Raw genomic sequence first — 17,914 nt, forward strand, 5'->3', positions numbered from 1 at the left:
TAAGCAGGAGGAGAAAATGGATGGTTGGAAAGGCATGGAGGGAAAGCCTGTGAGGGTCTGAGCAGGTAAACAAGGAAGGTGATTTCCCATCAGGCACGTCCTGAATACTTCAAAGCGGAAAGTTACGGACGCTGATTTGGAAGCAGCAGATTCTGGAAACAAATGGGATAAATACTGGCATGAGAAAAAAAAAAAGAAAAAAAAAAAGTTTAAATGCCTGAAGGGCACATCTGCTGTGGCCAGCAGTTCTGCAGGAAATGCACTGAAATCAGAGAGAGTGGAGGAAACTGGACATGAGCACAGCTCCCAGTGAAGCCAAATGAAAGCCAAGGACCTGGGAAGTGCCTGTGATCGTGTGCTGAGAATTTGGCTTTCTTTCCCTGGCTCTCCAATGAAGTCGCTGTGTTTAATGTGGGCCTGAGTCTGGCTGTGCTGAAGGAATTGTAAAGGTGTTTTGTGTTCTGAACTCAGAAATTCTTCCCCTGAGCCTTTTCTGTTGCTTTCAAGTGTGTGTTTTCAGAGCAAGGTCTAAAAAGGGTTTTCAGAGCTGTAGGTCTAAAGCTCAGTCTGTTAGTCTGAAATTTGAATAATTGCATGGTCATTAAATTTTGCACAAAAAGGAATTGACTCTAAAAGCAGCTGATATGTTATCACGATTAGAGCAATAGCAATGCCTTCTTTCATCACAATGAACTTACATTGTTAGAGAGCATAATTGACATTTTTTATTGAAAGATTAAGAAGAATTTGTTTACAGCTCGCAAACAAAGAGGTTTTAATTCAACAAACTGCAGCAGGAATAAGCAGTAAGTGGCATTTTCATCTGCTGGCCGGCTAGAGCTTTAGCTGCAGAATGCTGTGGATAGAGGAGTATGAAGGAATTTGCAGCTCAATATCTGCCCAGTAAAGCGTGCACCACGCTGGCAAATGCCAGAAAGCTGACGGGGAGAAACCTTGAGTGCAAAGAAACAAAGGGCTATAGTTAATATCAGCACCTTTTGGGAAGACACCACGGCTTTTGGAGACCAGCTTGATGCCACCCGTTGTGCAAAGGTCAAGGTGTGGCATTTCTGAGGATGCTTTTGCCACCGAGCCCTCAGGATAGCACCTGCCTACTCAACTGGCTGCTAAAGTAGGTATCTGGGGTTATTTTTGTTTCTCTGGCTTTATTGCTTCATGGTCTAATAGGCTCAGGAGCTAAGTGGTACTGGCATTTCAAAGTGGCATGTTGTGATTGGAAGGGGGTGCTGTGGAAGTGTTTGGAAAGCAGATCCAAATGAAGCACCATTGTCATTCGACTGCAGAGAGGCTCTTTTGCTCTTCAAATATACTTGGGATCCTGTTTGTGCTGGTGGTTGTGTCTTACTGTCCACAGACTGCTCTCCAGATAAAGCCAAGGGTATGTGAAAAATTCGGGGTTATTTTAAAGCAAATTCCTCTCGTGCAGTTGGAAGTCATTTGGATTTATTGTCCCAGCTCTGGTCAAAGTTTCAGAGCCCAAGTCAAACCCTGCTGTTCTGAATATGCAGCACTGCAGAGTGAGAGCAAGTCCCCTCAGGGCACATGGGGTGCTGACAAATCTCTGCAAGGAGGGTGCTGATCCCAGCAGCCAGGGGAGCATCTGTTACACCACCACGTGCAGTGACTCTGCTGTGAGGGGAGGGAAGGGGCTGACCAGGCTGATACTCTAAAGCAGGAGAGCTCCCCACCTGTGCCACACCTGCAAGCTTCGTGCTGGCAAACCCAAATGTGCAGCACCTGATACAGAGGGCAGCTGATAAAACAGCTGAGGGTGTTTTCTGGGTCTGAATGTTGACTGATAGCCAGAGGCTGTTCTTGCTGTTATCTGTCCAAAACAAGGTTATAGATAAAACTTGTGATTAAAGGATTTTTTTTTTTTGTGTCGATGTCAAATGTCAGAGTAGAAATATCCTGCTGGGGGATGCCCATGGGTCTGTCATGACCCATGTTCTTTTTGTGTCTGAAAATCTGAGAATGAAGACAGGGATCCAGAATCTCTTCTGGATTTGTATTTGACCTGGTGTGGCTACCTGACACCCAGCCAGTGTCTCCCTGAGCCTGCAGTCTCTCCCTGAGCGAGACAGGGGACAAAGTAGGAGGAAGAAGCTCGTGGATGGATATAAGGATGGGAGATGGGTCACCCATCTTCACCACGGGAAAACGTGATTCCACTTGGGGAATATTAATTAAAATGGATTTGGATGGTGAGAAACAGAGACAAAATTACTGCAACACCTTCCCCAGTGTAGAAGTGTTACTAGTGTGCACCAGTACCCCCCAGTATCGATACCTGTGCCACCACAGTCTTCCCATGGAACTCCAGCTGGGAGCAGTTCCCACTTTTCCTCACAGAAAGCCTTCCATTCCACTGCCACCCTGAAAAACCTGAGAGAGACAGAGTGGCTTGAGGGAAGAAATGTTGGGGTGGGGAGAGAGGACAAACCCAGACACACCACATTGATGCTCAAGGACCTGGCTGGGGCTGACCCCTCTGGGTTTCTGATAACCACTCTAAAATGTTTCATGACAGCAGCCTGTAAAGTTGAAGAAACCAAAATTTTGCTCAGTGGTGTTCTGTTTGCAACTCCCTCCAGCCTCTGTTAAGACAGCTCTGGACTTTACCCAAAAAAATAAAGAGTATCACAAGATTATCACAAAGCAGCTCCAAGTCTGCAGTTTCTCCTGGATGATGCTTAGCTGCAAGCCCAGCATCTGTGATTGTCCTCCTGTATTGACTTTTAATGTGAATATTTTGGTTCTTTCAAGGCTTTGTGTGTTCTTTTAATTAGAATACAAACTGTTAACAGGACTCAGGTGTTTTATTGCACATTTGCTTGCTAAACCTGTGTGTGGCAGGAATCTCAGGGCACCACGGTATCTTGGGGCTGTGCAAGGGCCAGTGCCTAGCTGCCATGTTCCCTGTTTTCACCATTCTTCTGGGTCACACCTGTGATCCACAGCCCATATGTCCCAAATTCCCTCTCTCTCTCAGAGTGATGTTAGCTGTGAATGTGCATCTGCTGTGTCCCAGCTGCTGGAGGCATTTTTAGGAGAGCTCCTGTCTGTTGGGTGTTTGTCTTTCAGAGACATCTTGATGCTGTGGAGGGAGATGTGAAAACCTAAAATTCTGCCTTTTTTTTGCTGACAGTGCCCTGTGATGACCATGTGATGTAGCAAGTGGTGCTCCTGCTATGGCCACATGGAAGGAGCCAAACGCTGTGGATGTTCCTGGCTCCTGCTGCTCCCCACTGTGCCAAGTGAGTACCTGCTTTCCACCCCTTCTGGGCTAAAGGGTGGAGTGCCTTCACCTGCCCCACCTTGTGAGAATATTGGCCTGCCAGGAGAGCCCCTTACACTTGGGTCTTGCTGGAAAAGGAGCACAAACCTGAGGCCTCAGCAGTTAAGACCGGCACCTCTGTGGGTCTGGGACTTGTGATATAAACTGATTTTTGCTAGCATCAAATGCTGGATCAAGGAGAAATGTGTATCCTTAATGGAAACTGGCCTCTTAGGCTGTGTTGAGAGGTGTCATCTTGTTTGGTGTTAGTGGAAAGCCAAAAAAGAGGGGTGGGTTGTGTTCCCAGTGCTGAAAGTAGAAGCTCTTGGTTGTGGATTAACTGCTCACATAACAAAGGTGCACACTGCCATTCAAACCTTCTTGGGATAGTGCACAGAAACCAGCTGTCTGCTGAGGTTTATGGTTACAGTACAGTAAATTAGGCTATATTTTCCTTTAAGTCATTGTAACTGCCTTGTCACTTAAGTGATTGCTGGTTTTGCAGCCATTCTTCAATTGGTATTGAACTGCATCTTCTGAAGATAACATTTGAACCAAACAACTGAAAATACTTTAAAGTTACCCCTTTTGAAATTTCAAACCAGTTTGTGGTCTATATTTTGCTCTTTTTTCAGCATAATTTCTTTTAACATTGTTTACTAGCATTGGACATTTAGTAAATATAAGCTGCTTATATTTATTGCATATATTTACTGCCTATATTTACTGTTTATATTTATGAATCTGCACTTGTGCTCATTTCATTTTGCTGGTCAATAGATGTTTTATGAAATGAAACAAATGTTTCACCTTCTGGTCAGGAAAGGTGATTCATTGACATTGGGTTCATCTCCCTGACACACCAATGCCCTTACACTGCCTTACAAACTGAGTTTCTGTGTGCATAAAAATGTGTGTGTGGTCTACTTTATGGGTATACAAGATGCAATAATGACTTAGTACCAATGCACTATAAAAAATGCTTGCTTGATGCAGCAGTTCTCACCTCAATGGAAAAAATATTTACCTAGTGCAGGGCCCAAGCTGAGTCAGAAAACTGCAATTGTTACTGCTTTTCTTTGCAGAGATGTAAAATCAGTTGTATTTCTGACACTGGAGAGGAAGAAGGTGCAGTGGTGAATAACTAGGGCAGGAAGGGGGAAAAAAAGGAAGAGATGAGTTTGGTTGGGTTGCACTCCTGTTTCACTCTTGGTGTGTAAGGGAAGAGCAAAGTGAGTGGACTTGCATGCAAAGTGCCAAGGGATGTCAGCAGGCTGGACCTGTGCTGGAAAACCTCAGTGGGTTGGAAAGCAGCTCAGGGTAGCTCTGCTGTGTAACACTGGATCTAGAGGTTTTGTGGTGCTGTGACTCCAGGGAGCAGTTTCCTCTTTTCCCCACATGTGTGCAGATGTGGGAAGTCCTTTGCAGGATTGCTCACACAGCCCATAGCTTTTGGAAGTAGCAGTTAACTGAAGATGGAGTAGTTTGGTTTGTCCCCAGCTTAATGAACCTTGCAGTCACTATGAGGCTGAGAAAGAAATTGTCATCCAGGCCTCCCAAATAACGGGGCTTAATTGTAAGCTGTGAGTTTGGGGCTTGTGTTTATCTGCTTTCTGGTTTTCTTGGTTTTGTGGGGGTCATGTTCTTTGCATCCCTCTGATGCTGAAGAACAGCAGCTGGTTTAGAAAAAATAAAAGCACAGCTGATTGATGCTCAGGTATGGGAAGTTAAGGCATGGAGCATCTCCATCTGCCACCAAGAACATCTGTTCCCACGTGAATCAGTAGACAACACCCCTCCTTTGCTGGATATGCTTCCTTCTCCACTTGCCCTCTCATCATGGCCAGAGTCTAGACATGGCTGTTTGTGATCCTTAATTGTTCAGTACACACCTGACAGAAATACTGCTTTGTCTTTGGAGGGATTTAAGTCTTGAAACCCACAGGCCTGGGAAGTGTCCTCAGCCCTCAAATGCTCAGTGTGGTGAGCAGTGCTAAAACCTTTCCAAAGGGGCTTCATTAAAAAGTAGCTCACCCTTCCCCTGGAGCATCTCTGGAAGAATGGGCCAAACCCCTTTTTAGTCTTTGTGCCTAAAACATCTTTTGGAAACGTACTCTGGGAGCATAAAAACCACTTTCTAAGTGTGCAGTGCTCTGTTGGCAGGTGGAGCGGCCTTTCCTGAGCATGGAATGAGCTCCCCTCAAGGTATTCCTAGCTAAATTGGTTTTTTCACTTGGAAAACATGAGAGAAAGCATCCTGGTTGGCTCTGTGGTTGTGCCTGCTTGCTGTGGCTCCTGGCAAGGTGAAATTGCATATAATGTAGTTAAACTTGTTCAACTGAATTGCTCATCAAACTGATATATCTGCTGTTTTTAGATTTTCTTAGTAGTTTCTGCTCTAAGCTCAGCACAAAGGAATGGTGATTTCTTCTGTGCAAGCACTTGGTTTCCTACCCTGGAATAGGAGCTTTCCCTCATTAGTCAGAACTGCTGCCACAGACTGGGAACTTAGTGTTTATTAGAGATGCTGCTTTCTTTCACTTTGAGAACTGTGAAAGGAAAATCCAATGTGGGAGAAAAGGGGATTGAACGTTTTCCAGACACCTAAAAAAAAACCCCAGCAAACACAACTACAACTTTATTTTTTCTTTACAAAAGTAGGAAGCATCTATCAGCTGTGTACATCAAAAATATGTGATAAGATTTAAACCAAAAAAATCCCCTCATTGTATAGTTCAATCAGAATGCTAACTTGTATAGGGCAGTGAACATTTAATGTAGAAATAGGCAAAGGGAGGTAAAAAATCTTACCCACACCCAGGAGAGCTGAATCACAGAATTACTTCAGTCAGCTGAAACACTTGGGTAGCATTAAATGGGGCCAACAAGATTAGAGCTCAATCAAAATAGCTGCAAGTCATCAGGTGTCACGTTCAGCCTCCAGTAATTTGTCTTAAAGGACAGTGGCTTTCAAAACAGCCTGCTGGATGCCTGGCAGAGCACGAGGTGCTGGTAATTAATTGGCTGCTGAATTGATCCCTTCCAGTAAAGCAGAAGGGGAAACCCAGGGCTCGATGCTGGGGCAGTACAAGATTCATGGAGGCAGAGGTGAAGAGCTGGTGGCTTCTGCCTGGCAGCCTGTGCACAGCTCCTCCCAGGCCCCCCAAAAATAACAGCTGTGCCTCACTGCTGGCCTGGCAGTGCAAGGAGGACTTGCCAAGGGTTGGGGTGTCCACAGGGATATTTGGCTGCCCTTCCAGCTCTCTGGCAGGGGGGAAGCTCATTCATCCCAGTGCTGGTTACAGCATCAAAGCTGGTCATGTGCTCTTATCCTTGCACGGAGCACTTTAAAAATACCACACATTTAAATATTGCAGCTCTTTTGCCTTGGATGGACTGTTACATTTTCCCCAGTGGCTTTTACTCTGTCAAGTTCATTTTTCCTGAATGCCATGCTCAACAACTGAAGACAAACCCAATTATTTTCAATACTTGTTTAACCATCCCTTATTTGCTTTTGTCTGTGTCATGTGAACCCCCTCCTGCTCCAGTGTAGACTTTAATTCCTTAATTTATTTGGGGGGTTGTGATGTGTGCAGGTTTTATTTTCATTGCACAGAACCAAGAGGGCTTGTCTAGTGATGTTTTGAACTTACTTTTTGCTTCTTGTAGCTTAAAGGAAGCCTGAGGCTGTTGTTTGTGAGTTTGGAAATACGTTATAACACAAATGATCAGGGAACCAAAGGCCACTTTAGTGATCTGTGACATCCTCAATTCACTTCCAAGTCATAATTTTGGCAGACAAAGAAAACAAACATCGTCCTCTTGCATGTTCTTACAACAGGTGTGATGTTAAAGAGAAGACCACTGTGAGTATTTTAGCTGTCTGGTTCAAATTCTTTGAGAGCCAGAGGGGATGCTTTGAATTCCTTTCATTTGGTCAAAGATTAGTTGAAAACGACTCGAGCTTGCATCCAAGTGTTTTTAAATCAATAAACATTCCTGCAGCAAGGTGACTGAGGGGAGATATTGTGTATGTAAGGGGTGCTTAGGGTGTCTGAGCTGGAGGAAGTAGATAGTAGCGCTTGCAAACCCCATGTAGAGGCAGCCCCACTAACATAAAACCTGTGGGAACTGAGCGGTATCAGGCAGCATTCAGACCAAGAAGAGCTAAGTCTGTCTTACCTAGTGAAGCAAAAGCTGTGAATGTGTAGGGTTTCTTTCAGAGTATTTATAGAAAGTGAACACCCGAGAGCGAGGAGAGTGATTTCAGATGAAAGATAAGGCTTAGCAGATGACAGATGGATTGAAAACAGGAGCGAGCCTGGCTGGGAATTAAAGACAGCTTCTGACCAGCAGAAGAGGAGGAGCGTGACTGAGCAGTGAATTACATCTGAGGCACAGCTTGGTCCGTCTGTGTTAGGGATTGGGTGACGTTGCTGGACACTGGGATGATTCAGCTCAGCCCCATGTCCCTGTGCCACCCGTGAGCTGCAGCTGTGCTGGTGGCAGGGCGCTACCGCTGTGCCTGCAGTGCCTGGCTGCACTGGGGAGCACGGCTGGCTTTGCTCCTTAGCTTGCCAAGCAAGTGAGCAGGAGTAACACATGCGGAGCAGGGAAACGCTTGATGAAAATCTCTCTGAGCTTGGAGCCAGAGAAGGAAATCCTGCCCACCCTGCCTGCAGTGACTGGGGCACTAGTCTGAAGGAGGATGTGTCTGCCAAAGCAGCTCTTGATTTTGGCCAGTGAAAACATTTAATTAAAGCAGCACTGAAAAGGGAGCCGGAAATTCAAGAAGCAGATTTTTAATCGCTTAGACTGTGCTAGACAATCTGTATGCAAATCACACCTCCAGCATCACCACCCTCTGCATGGGTGTGTGTTCCTGCCCCTGTACATGGACAGGGAGCAGGCAAGAGAGCCCCATGGGCTGCTGAAATGTGTCACTTGCCATCTGTGAAATGTGTCACTTGCCATCTGCATTTGGCCTTTAGCTTTTTCAGGGGCCCTGTGTCACTTGGCTGATGTGTGTGTGGGCCCTCAGAGCCCTCATGGTGCTGGATACCTCCTTGGGGTGCTGGCAATGGGCTCTAACATGGCAAAATTGCGGGCAGCACACGTGGGGAGGAGGAGCCCTCTCCAGCAGCGTGTTAACATAGAATCACAGGATATCCTGAGTTGGAACAGACACACAAGGACTGCGAGTCTGGTTCCAGGCCCTGCACGGGATCGCTGTAGGAATCACACGATGTGCCTGAGAGCACCTAGGCCCAACACCACCACGGCAGCTAAACCACAGCATGAAGCGCCACGTTCCAATCTTTCCTTCGACATCTCCAGGGAAAGTGGCTCCACTGCTTCCCTGGACAGCCCATTCCAAAGTCTCATCAGCCTTTTCAATAAAGAAACTCCTCCGAATGCCCAACCTAAACCTCCCCTGGCACAGCTTAAAGCCTGATCGCCACATGGCCTCCTGTCAGGGAGTTGTAGGGAGTGAGAAGGTACCCCTGAGGCTCCTTTTTTCCGGGCTCAACACCCCAACTCCCCCAGCCGCTCCTCGTGGGATTTGTGCTTCAGACCCTTCCCCAGCTCCCGCTGCCTTTCTCTGGACACGCTCCAGCGCCGCCCTGAATTCGGGGGCCCAGAACTGGACACAGCACTCGAGGTGTAGCCCCTGAGCACAGGGCGAGAATCACTTCCCTTCTCCCACACTATCCCTGGCACGGCCCAGGATGCCGCTGGCCTCGGCCACCAAGAAGAGTTTTTTTGTTTCTTTTTTTTATTCTTTTATTTTTATTTATTTTTTTTCCCTCAGGGAAGCCCTCAGCAGCCCGTCTCTATGGCTGCCGTAGAGCCCCTCTGGAGTACGGCGGGGCACTGCCCTCTTCTTCCTCCTCCTTCTCCTCCAGGCCAGGAGCAGCGGCGGCACGTCCCGCCGGGCGGGGCTGGGCTGGGGCCGGGCCGGGGGAGGAGGAGGAGGAGGAGGAGGAAGGGGCGGCGCTCGGCTCGGCGCGGCTCGGCTCGGCTCGGCCATCCGCGGGCCCGCATCGCTGCGTGCGCGGAGCCGCCGCTGCAGCCGGCAGGATGATCGCCGCCCAGCTCCTGGCCTACTACTTCACGGAGCTGAAGGAGGACCAGGTCAAAAAGGTTAGCTGGACATCCCTCGGCCGAAGGCCGCCCCCCGCCCACACCGCTTGATTTTAATTTTTTAAATTTTTTTTTTAATTGTTTTAAAAAATATTTTAACTTCCCCTCCACCCCCCCGCACGTTGGTTTTCTTGCATTGTCCTCAGAGCCACCCAGCTGAGGGAGAAAGGAGGGATAACCCCGGGTTTGAGCCCTCCGGAGCATCGCCGGTGGGGATGGGAGGGGGGTGTGGGTGGATGGATGCACAGAAGCCGATCAAGCAGGACCTGAGGGGCTTCGGCAGTGAGGGGTGGGCATGATGGCTTCTCCTGGTTTTCGTAGGCACCAGCCTCCCCGGAAAGGGGATTTTCCCTTCTTTCCGAGGATGCCGGTGAGCATCCCCACTCCAGCAGGCGAGGAGCAGGTAGTTTTTGAATTATGTGCCTCTGCAGGATCGGAATTTACAGGAAATGGTTGTCAGTTGTGCTTAAAAAGAAGCGTTTCCATAGGCTTCTGTTCCTTCAGCACTAGGCGGTTGCTGCTGTGTGGTTGGTACAGCCCTGGGATCGAGCACTGCCACAATGAAAAGGGTGCGGAGCACAGGATAAATAAAAACATGGCAGTTCGGTCCTGGCTGAGCATATTGCAGAGCTGTAGGGAGCGGGGAGCCTGGGGCTAGGATGTGGGGACACAAATTGGGAAAATAATTGCAAACGTCGATGAGTCGGGCTGACGTCAGGAAACAGAGGCTTCCCCTCTGCCACCCTCCTCAGGCGCTGCCGTGTGACCCACCTGGGCGTGTGGCTGAAGGCATCCCTAAGATATTTCGGGAAAGCCTCAATGACAAGCATTAGCAGTACTGATTTGTCGTGTTCTTGGGGCTTGAGAATCTCCTCGGCAGGAGGAGAGCACCTCATCCCTTTTGGCTTCCGGCTGTGCCTGTGGAGACCTCAGCTCTGGTGTGTGGCTGACCCACCCTGCCCCACTGGAGACACGCTCACCCATGCCCACTCCTGCCTCGGAGAAAACCTGAGACAGCTTCCCACGGTTTCCACGTCTCCTTCTGTGCTTTAGGTCTTTTGCTTTTCCAGCCGGCGGCTCTTGAGAGGAGCCAGAGGCTGCGCTCAGCCTGCGGTGTTTCTGCACCTCCTGGCCCCACGTACGTGGCTCTCCCTGTTGCCCAGGCTCACTGTGTTCCTTTTCCCGCAGGATTTCTGAGTGCTGCTGCTGGTGCCAGGCATGCATGCCTGGGTAAGGCCTTCTCTGTCTCGCTGTGTTATATTTAGAACGCCAGGATAAGCACGAGTGCGTGGAGTGGCAGAAGGGCTGTGGGGAAGGCACAGGGGGAGCATGCAGGCGCAGGGAAACTCTGCGCTGTTCTGGGGGTTATTTATCGCAGGCTGGTTTGGCACTGTGGGGCTGCTATTGTCTGACAGCATGGGAAACCGTTTGGCCAGGGAGCTGTAAAGCATTCTTATGGATCAATCCGGTTTTGTCTGGAAAAGTCAAGGAAAAAAATAAAAACCACTTGAAAAGTCAAAAAAGCAAGCTGCTGTTTTTAGAGGACGTAAGACATCTTTTCCTGTTTGTATCCTTTTGGAACGGATATTGAGCCTCCTCAGTTTTGGCTGTTCTGTAGGGAGGATGGCTGTGGCAGCCAGAGGCTCTGCTGGGAGCTGGTGAGCTCCATCCCCTGGTTCCCTGTGGGGCAGAAGTGCTCTTGCTCCATCTCAGCCTGCTGCTTGTGAGGTTTGCTCTCCATCAGCGTGCCGCTTCTAGGGATATACGTGCCTGCACAGCTTCGTTTCAGGTCCCTCCCTCTCCTCCCCGCTTCCGGAAGAGCTGCACTTTCTGCTGGTACGTGCTTGTGGCTGAGGGCTGCCAACCAAGGCGTTGGCTCTGCTCTCCCTGCTGCCCCGTGGGGCTCCTGGATGCCCTGGCTGCTCCTCTGCCTCGCTGGTCCATCAAAGCCACCAGTCCAGCAGGCAGGCAGCTCACCTTCAGGATTCTGCTGTGGGTCACAGGTTAAAAGTACCGATGAGCCAAGGCTGAACATACTTCTTCTCTTGTGACCTTCTTTTCCTTCTTTTTCTTTTTTTTTTTTCCAATTCCTGTCTCTGTGTAGCACTAATGCTCTGCAGCTGCCTTTCTGTGGTGGGAAGCCTGTCGAGGGGCCTGGTTGGGGCTGGTGGTTTCAGACCCTGGGGAGAACCTGCATCTAAGAACTAGTGCTGTTCTGCTGGGTTTGTGCCTACCCCCTCAAGTTTCAGGGTGGGTTTTTTCAAATTTGTCATTTTCTTGGAATGTTTTCCAAGATGAGTTGTGGCAAGGAGGGGGAGTAGGCAGGGTGGAGGTGTAGTGTTGACAGAAGGGGCTGTTCATGGCATGAACCCTGTGGCCCCTGCAAGGGAGCATTTTCCAGCGAAACCACTCGTAACGGCACTTCCATGTCACCTTAGTGTGCAGCAGCAAGCTGGCAGTGTGTGATGCCCTGTGTGAATACACCTGTAGTCCAAGCAGCTTAAATTATCCAGATGTTTTTGCAGACATCTGTTCCCTGAATGTTTGTGACATTCCGGGAGCTGAGCACCCTTGCTCAGACAGGGGACTTGGCACAAACTCAGCTGTGGCCTTGATTTCTCCAAAGAGCTGACTCCCATCCTGAGGGATGAGGGAGTCATGGAGCATCCCTGGCATCTCTGCCAGTGGCCTGTGTGCAGGAGAGCTTTTTAAAATGCCTTTTGTTTCCAACAGGTTTGTACCTGCCGTAGCTGGCCCCAGCAAAGGGAGCCTCTAGGTGTTGCCTGGTTTCTGTCTGTCAGGGGAACAATATGTTTTTGTTGTCTTACCTGAGTGAAGAAAAAGTTCTTGCAATCCAGGAGTGACATGTAGATGTTTAACCTTGAAAAAAACCGTGATGGAATGGAGTATTAAAATGTAAGAACTGCTGTCCAGGAGAACCCTGTATTGGTCACCTGCCCCTACAAAGGCTTTTTAGGAACCAATCTGATAAATCGTAAGTAAGCACAAACAATTTCAAAATATCTATACTACTTGTTTTAACATGCTTTGGCTCCTGGTGAATCTTCCTCATGCTGAGAGGAGTATGATTAACTCTCCAGAAAGATGTTTTCATGGTGAAGGGCTTTTGGTATGAAGGCTGTGTCAGTGAAATAGGTGCTAATGATTTCTGAAATTCTTGTGGGAGTGCTCTTTTCTTGGATACCACTGACTGTTGTCAGTGTCCGGGGAATGAGGCATGTGTTTAAGGAATAGCCCTTAGGTTCAAGCTTTTAGTGCTGCCTGTTTGTTTCATTTATAATTATTCACAACTGCTGCAGTGGCTGAATTCTCTGAAACTTCTTTTCCCCAAGTACGAACTGTGTCTTTCCTATGTGACCAGGAAAAATTACGTGAATGTGGTTCAGATGATGAAATCCTATTTTTAAAAAATTGTTCTCAGATTCTGTCTCTGGTTTGTTTTGGTTTGGTCTCTTTTAAGAAAAGGAGGGGGGAAGAAGTGATTGAGCTGTTGGAGGACTCCCATAGTGGCAGACTGGGAAGATGCCCTTCCTTGGGGGGTGACACTGAGGTGGCAGCTAAATAAAGAAGTGTTTTCTGCTCCTTGCCCACACAACTCTCTGTCTGAAATTGTTCCTGCCCTCTTCCATCTCCTGGGAGGGGCTGGCACCTGTCTCCCGCGGGATCCTCAGTGGGGCTGCGGGTCTGCTTGTGTGTCCTGGGCAGCCTTTCCACAGCTTCCCCATGCATACAGCTGAGATTTGCTTTGTGATCGGCTTTTATTGCCGGCAGAGCAGGGAGTTATTAAACCTCCATCCCATAATCCAGCCTCCGGCTCCCCCCGCCTCAAGTTATTTATGGCTGTTTGCTGGGAGTTTTCCCTTGGAGGGCTGCACTTACTCCCTTGCTGCCACACTGCTGGAATGACTAACCTGCCTGGGAGGGAAAAAAAAACCACCAAAAAACTGCTTTTTTTTTTTGTGTTTTTTCTAGTTTTTCGTGGTTTTGGAAGCTGTAACACATAGGAGTGAGTTTTTTTTCAAGCAGAGGCTCAGTGTCCCCGCCCCGGGAATCTCAGCGGTGGAGATGGATGGCCTCGGTGCCATAAAACGCGATGCTCGCTGCGTGCAGGAGGGTCCAGCCCAATTATGTAAGGGCGCTGGCAGCGCTCATTGGTCTTTCACGGCAGCAAAAAAGAGCCCTCCCTCCCGTTTTCCCTCGCTGCTGAGGGCAGCACAGGGGCAGAGGTGGGGAGAATGGGCTCGTCAGTCCTGACTGTGCAAACGCCACAACCTGCGCTCACAACAGGGCTTTCGGTGAGCGGGAATCCTTCCGCCCTGCTTTTGGGAGGAGGATGCAGCAGTGGGGCTTTGTAGAGGGGTGTATTAGTTGCACGGTGAGGTCTGACTGTGGATGATGTTTACTGTAGCTAGCTTTCACTGGGAGTTCTGGGGAATCGTCCCTCTGAGCGGCAGCGTGGGCTGCTGTAAGCTCAGCCTGAAAAAGAGGTTGGTTCCCCCCCTCTCCTTTTAAAGGGAGTATCCTCATGCTCTGACATCATGGCTTTACACACTCTGCTAAAAAAAACAAACCCATGGCAGGGTTTGCCATGAAGGAGAGACCTTCTTGCTTAGCCAGACTCCAACCTCTGCATCCATCCCCACGGCGTTTGGGGCTGCAGAGAGGGCACATCTCATCCAGGTTTTTATTCTTGGAGTGAAATGATGCCAGTGATTGGCCGTGGTTGTTGCTGTGAAGGGGCTGTCAGGCACAGGACACAGCAGGGATGTGGGGATGCTGTCCTGGGGTCTTGCATTTGGCCTCTGTTGCAGAGAACCTGAGCTCAGCTCTTCTACCCTTCAGCTGTACGCCTGCACCGTCACGTCACCGCTTCGTGGGGAAAATGCATGGTCTCATTTCGTCGTGGTATTATCAATCATGGTATTGTTCCTCTGCAAGCAATGACATTGAAAGGTCTACAGCTTGTGCAGCCTCTGGCTGTGTCCCTTGGGGTCCAGGCTTGCCTGTGGTTCGGGATCAGGCTGGGTAGCTGTGCCCAGCAGCACTCTCCATGCCTTCTGCCTCATCTGTGTAAATAAGTGCTGGGTCATGGCAGGAGGGTGTCTGGCTTGGGGAGATGCTGTCTTTGGGGAGACCTTGAGTAGGGCGGGCAGGAGCACTTTCTGTACGAGCAATTAAATTGGTGCTGGTTTTATGGTCATTTTAGGGTTTAATGACATTTTGATTGCATTTCCTTTGCGAAGGGCGTTGTTCGTTGCTTCCCTTCTCAAAGTCCCCGGTATACGGAGCACTTGCGTACGTGTGTTTCACATGAAGTGTTTTATTGTGGCCTTGGTCTTGTAAGACATAATGCCAGCTTGGAGATGAGCTGCTCTCAAAGCTTCCAGGGCAGCCAAAGAGACACATGGACCCTTGGCACAGAGCTGGCCTGGGGTTTAAAATGAGGTGGCTTTTCCAGTTTTGCTGAGGACAGAAAACATGGGCAGGGCTTTATTTTTTTGGTCTTGCTGAGCTGCAAGCAAAAGTGATCCCAAAGGTGTGGCTTCGATCTGAGCCATTTGCAGAACCAAATTTCCAAGGCAGGTAAGGAAACAAGGCAAGAATAGACTGGCAACTGAAGTAAAAAAGGTGGGAGGTGTGTTTGGCAAGAACCCCTCAAGGCTATGTTGTATTTTTCAGGCATCAAAGCATCTCTCAGTCTTCTGAGAGACAGAGTGAAGGTGGTTGCAATATTACGGAAAGCAGTATCACTGGAAAACTAGAACTGCTTCCTTTTTCCAAGGAGGTAAAGCAAGCTCCTGTCATTGGAAGCCACAAGGGACAAGTCAACAACTTTTAATTTGATGTTTTGTCTTGAGAAGGAAGGTGCTGCCTGCCCACTGTCAAGTTCTGTCTTTCCAGACTCTCTGGTTGTTACAGCTTTGGAGTGGGATAGGGAAAGTGGTCTGCTGCAGGAAAATAATTTCTCAGCCTGTGATGTAGCCCCAAAAGTACTGTGGCAAGTCCTTCCCAATGTGAGGCTTTAAACACAAAGCGCCTCAGACACCCACATCACCCCAGCTGGGACAAGGTGTCAAAAGAGGGATTTTAGCTCCAGCTGTTTAACTCCTGGACAGTCAGGAGAGCTGAGAAGTGGGGCAAGGGCTGGAGGTGGTGTTTTGAGGCTGTGGGCAGATGGTTTTGTGTGGAAGAGAGGAGGCAAAACTCACTTCAGTAGGTCCTAGACTTGTACATTTTCTGTGATTTTGAGTCAGAAGATAAGGCACGAGGCGTGTGGCTGTGTTGTCAGCTTGGCCAGAGCCCTGGGACCATGCTGGGGCTGTACACCATCCCTGCAGTGAGAAAGGACAGCCTTTCACCCCGGGCTGGTGTGTGTCTTCCCCAGATTGATAAGTACCTCTACGCCATGCGGCTCTCTGACGAAACGCTGCTGGACGTCATGGCTCGCTTCAGGAGAGAGATGAAGAACGGCCTCTCCAGGGATTTTAACCCAACAGCTGCGGTGAAGATGCTTCCCACCTTTGTGAGGTCCATTCCTGACGGTTCAGGTAAGGAGCTGAGTGTTTGTTTTCCGTATTAAACGTGGTGTGCTTTGTGGAAACCTGTTACAGATATACAACATCCTACCAAGATCAAGAGGGATTTACTTCCTGGCAAGCCCAGACAATGTTTAGAAGGCATCCTTCCCTCTGTGTGCAGGTCTGTTCCCGCAGTTGCTGGAAGATTAGTGATTCCCTTGTCAAAGCCACTTTGATGGCAATGGAAGGGCTCTTCCTAGCAGTCAGTTCACTATCAGTCAGTACATTTACTCTGAGACCTGTCTGCCAACAATCAATACTTCACATAGAATGGTTTTTGATTCATGCAGTCCACACTCATGTGGCCTAGAGTCTTAAATACAGTGGCTTTTAGTAATTTGCTGTTTCTCTTAGCATCTCTGCTCCTTACCTTTTCCCTAGTGTGAACCATTACAGGCTGAATTTGAGTTTCCTGGCATTCATTTTGCATTTTGTAGCTTCCTCTTCCAGACTGTCTTGGGGGAGGACTCACAGAACTTGAGGAGGATGTAGTGTGTGGCTCCAAAGCTGCTCCCCTGGTGTGCTAAGTTTTCTCCATCTAGATGCAGGACTTGTTTTTTTCCATGCCCACTGTACCAGATAAAAGACAAACTGCTATCAGACACCAAAAAAGTGTTTTGTTGGTAATTGAGAGCAAGATTGCCTCTATTACTTAAAAATTACTATGTGTTTGTAAAAAATACCATCTATAGAGTATCTAAATGTATTTATAAACTTTATATAATAGTGTTTATTATTTAGTAGTAACACTGGGTTTCCCTTTCATGTAGCATGAGCTAGTTAACTAGTGTGGTGCCTACCCCAGATTAACTAGTTTGGTGTGTTACATGTGTGCAGGGATTGCAAGAACTTCACAACAGAGTTATTACCTATTCTGAAGCTTTCTTTTTTTTTTAGTTAGAATTAAGAATTTAGTGGTGGAATAACATGGGGCCTGGTGCTTTGTGAAGCTTGGTGCTGCTGTCTGGCAGGTGGAATTCTTTGATAGCTTTGCTTTGCTGTTGCTTTCTGCCATCTCAAGCTTTTTGGCTGAGATGTGATTTGCTGTCTGAAAAAAAACAAGGGGAGAATGTATTTGAATCCTGTGTTTCTCTTAATTTAGAATTGCTGGCTGTTATGTTGAAATGCTGTGTCGAAATTTGCAGCCTCTTGAGAAAGCCAGATGCTGCCACACGCAGCTGGGTCACAGGCAGAGGTTGCACTAAAGATTTGCACATGAGGTGACTTGAGGATTTTTGTGTGGAATCCCAGCGTTTTTACTGGCTCCAAAAATCCCTCTTTTTTCATTCATGCTTGTTTTGAGCTCATTTGAGTAGTGACTTGTCCTCAGTTCCCTGCTTCATCAGGCACTGCACTATATCAAGTCTGAGCTGCTTGCAGTGAGTCTAATTTTGAAAATTGTTCCATCCTACAAACTGGGAATATTTAGAGGTGGCCCAGGAAAAAGGGGATCTGCACATGGAGAGGTGTGAGAGGTTGCTGAATGTTGCTGGGAGCGAGGATGAGCCAGAGCAGTGAGCAGCCCTGGTTGTGCGTAGGCGTGTCTGTATGTCAGGGCATTAATTTCAGATCATGCATTACACACCTACTTAAAAAAAGAACCTTGTGAGTTGTGTACAGGGCACTCAGTTCTTGATCCTGTGCCCGCCTGGCTCCTGCCAGCCTCTGCAGGTTGGGCACACTGCTGGCAGTGCTTTGCAGCACAGATTTGAGCAAGGCACTGCTTTGCCCTGGACAGTTTCTGTAGAAGTCAGTGGTGATCTGTATTTGTAGGTGGTGAGAGCCTCTTTGGATGGGTGTTAGAAAAGCAGGCAGTGCCATTCCTTTCTTTCCCTGGAAGGGCATGTTCTGACCCCAGGTATGAGCAATA

General features: G+C 48.3%; 1 protein-coding gene across 1 annotated transcript in view; it reads left to right on the forward strand.

Moving 5' to 3' along the window:
• The first annotated feature begins 9,272 nt into the window (after window positions 1-9,272).
• The window catches only part of LOC107206960 (hexokinase-1), a 35,765-nt gene continuing 27,123 nt past the window's right edge, over window positions 9,273-17,914 (forward strand). The window contains exons 1-2 of the mRNA XM_015633486.1: window positions 9,273-9,445; window positions 15,852-16,014. Coding sequence (XP_015488972.1) covers window positions 9,383-9,445; window positions 15,852-16,014 — 226 coding nt within the window. The 5' untranslated portion in view covers window positions 9,273-9,382. The remainder of the gene's footprint in view (window positions 9,446-15,851; window positions 16,015-17,914) is intronic.

Source organism: Parus major, chromosome 6 (genome assembly GCF_001522545.3).
Source record: "Parus major isolate Abel chromosome 6, Parus_major1.1, whole genome shotgun sequence".
Lineage (NCBI taxonomy): Eukaryota > Metazoa > Chordata > Aves > Passeriformes > Paridae > Parus > Parus major.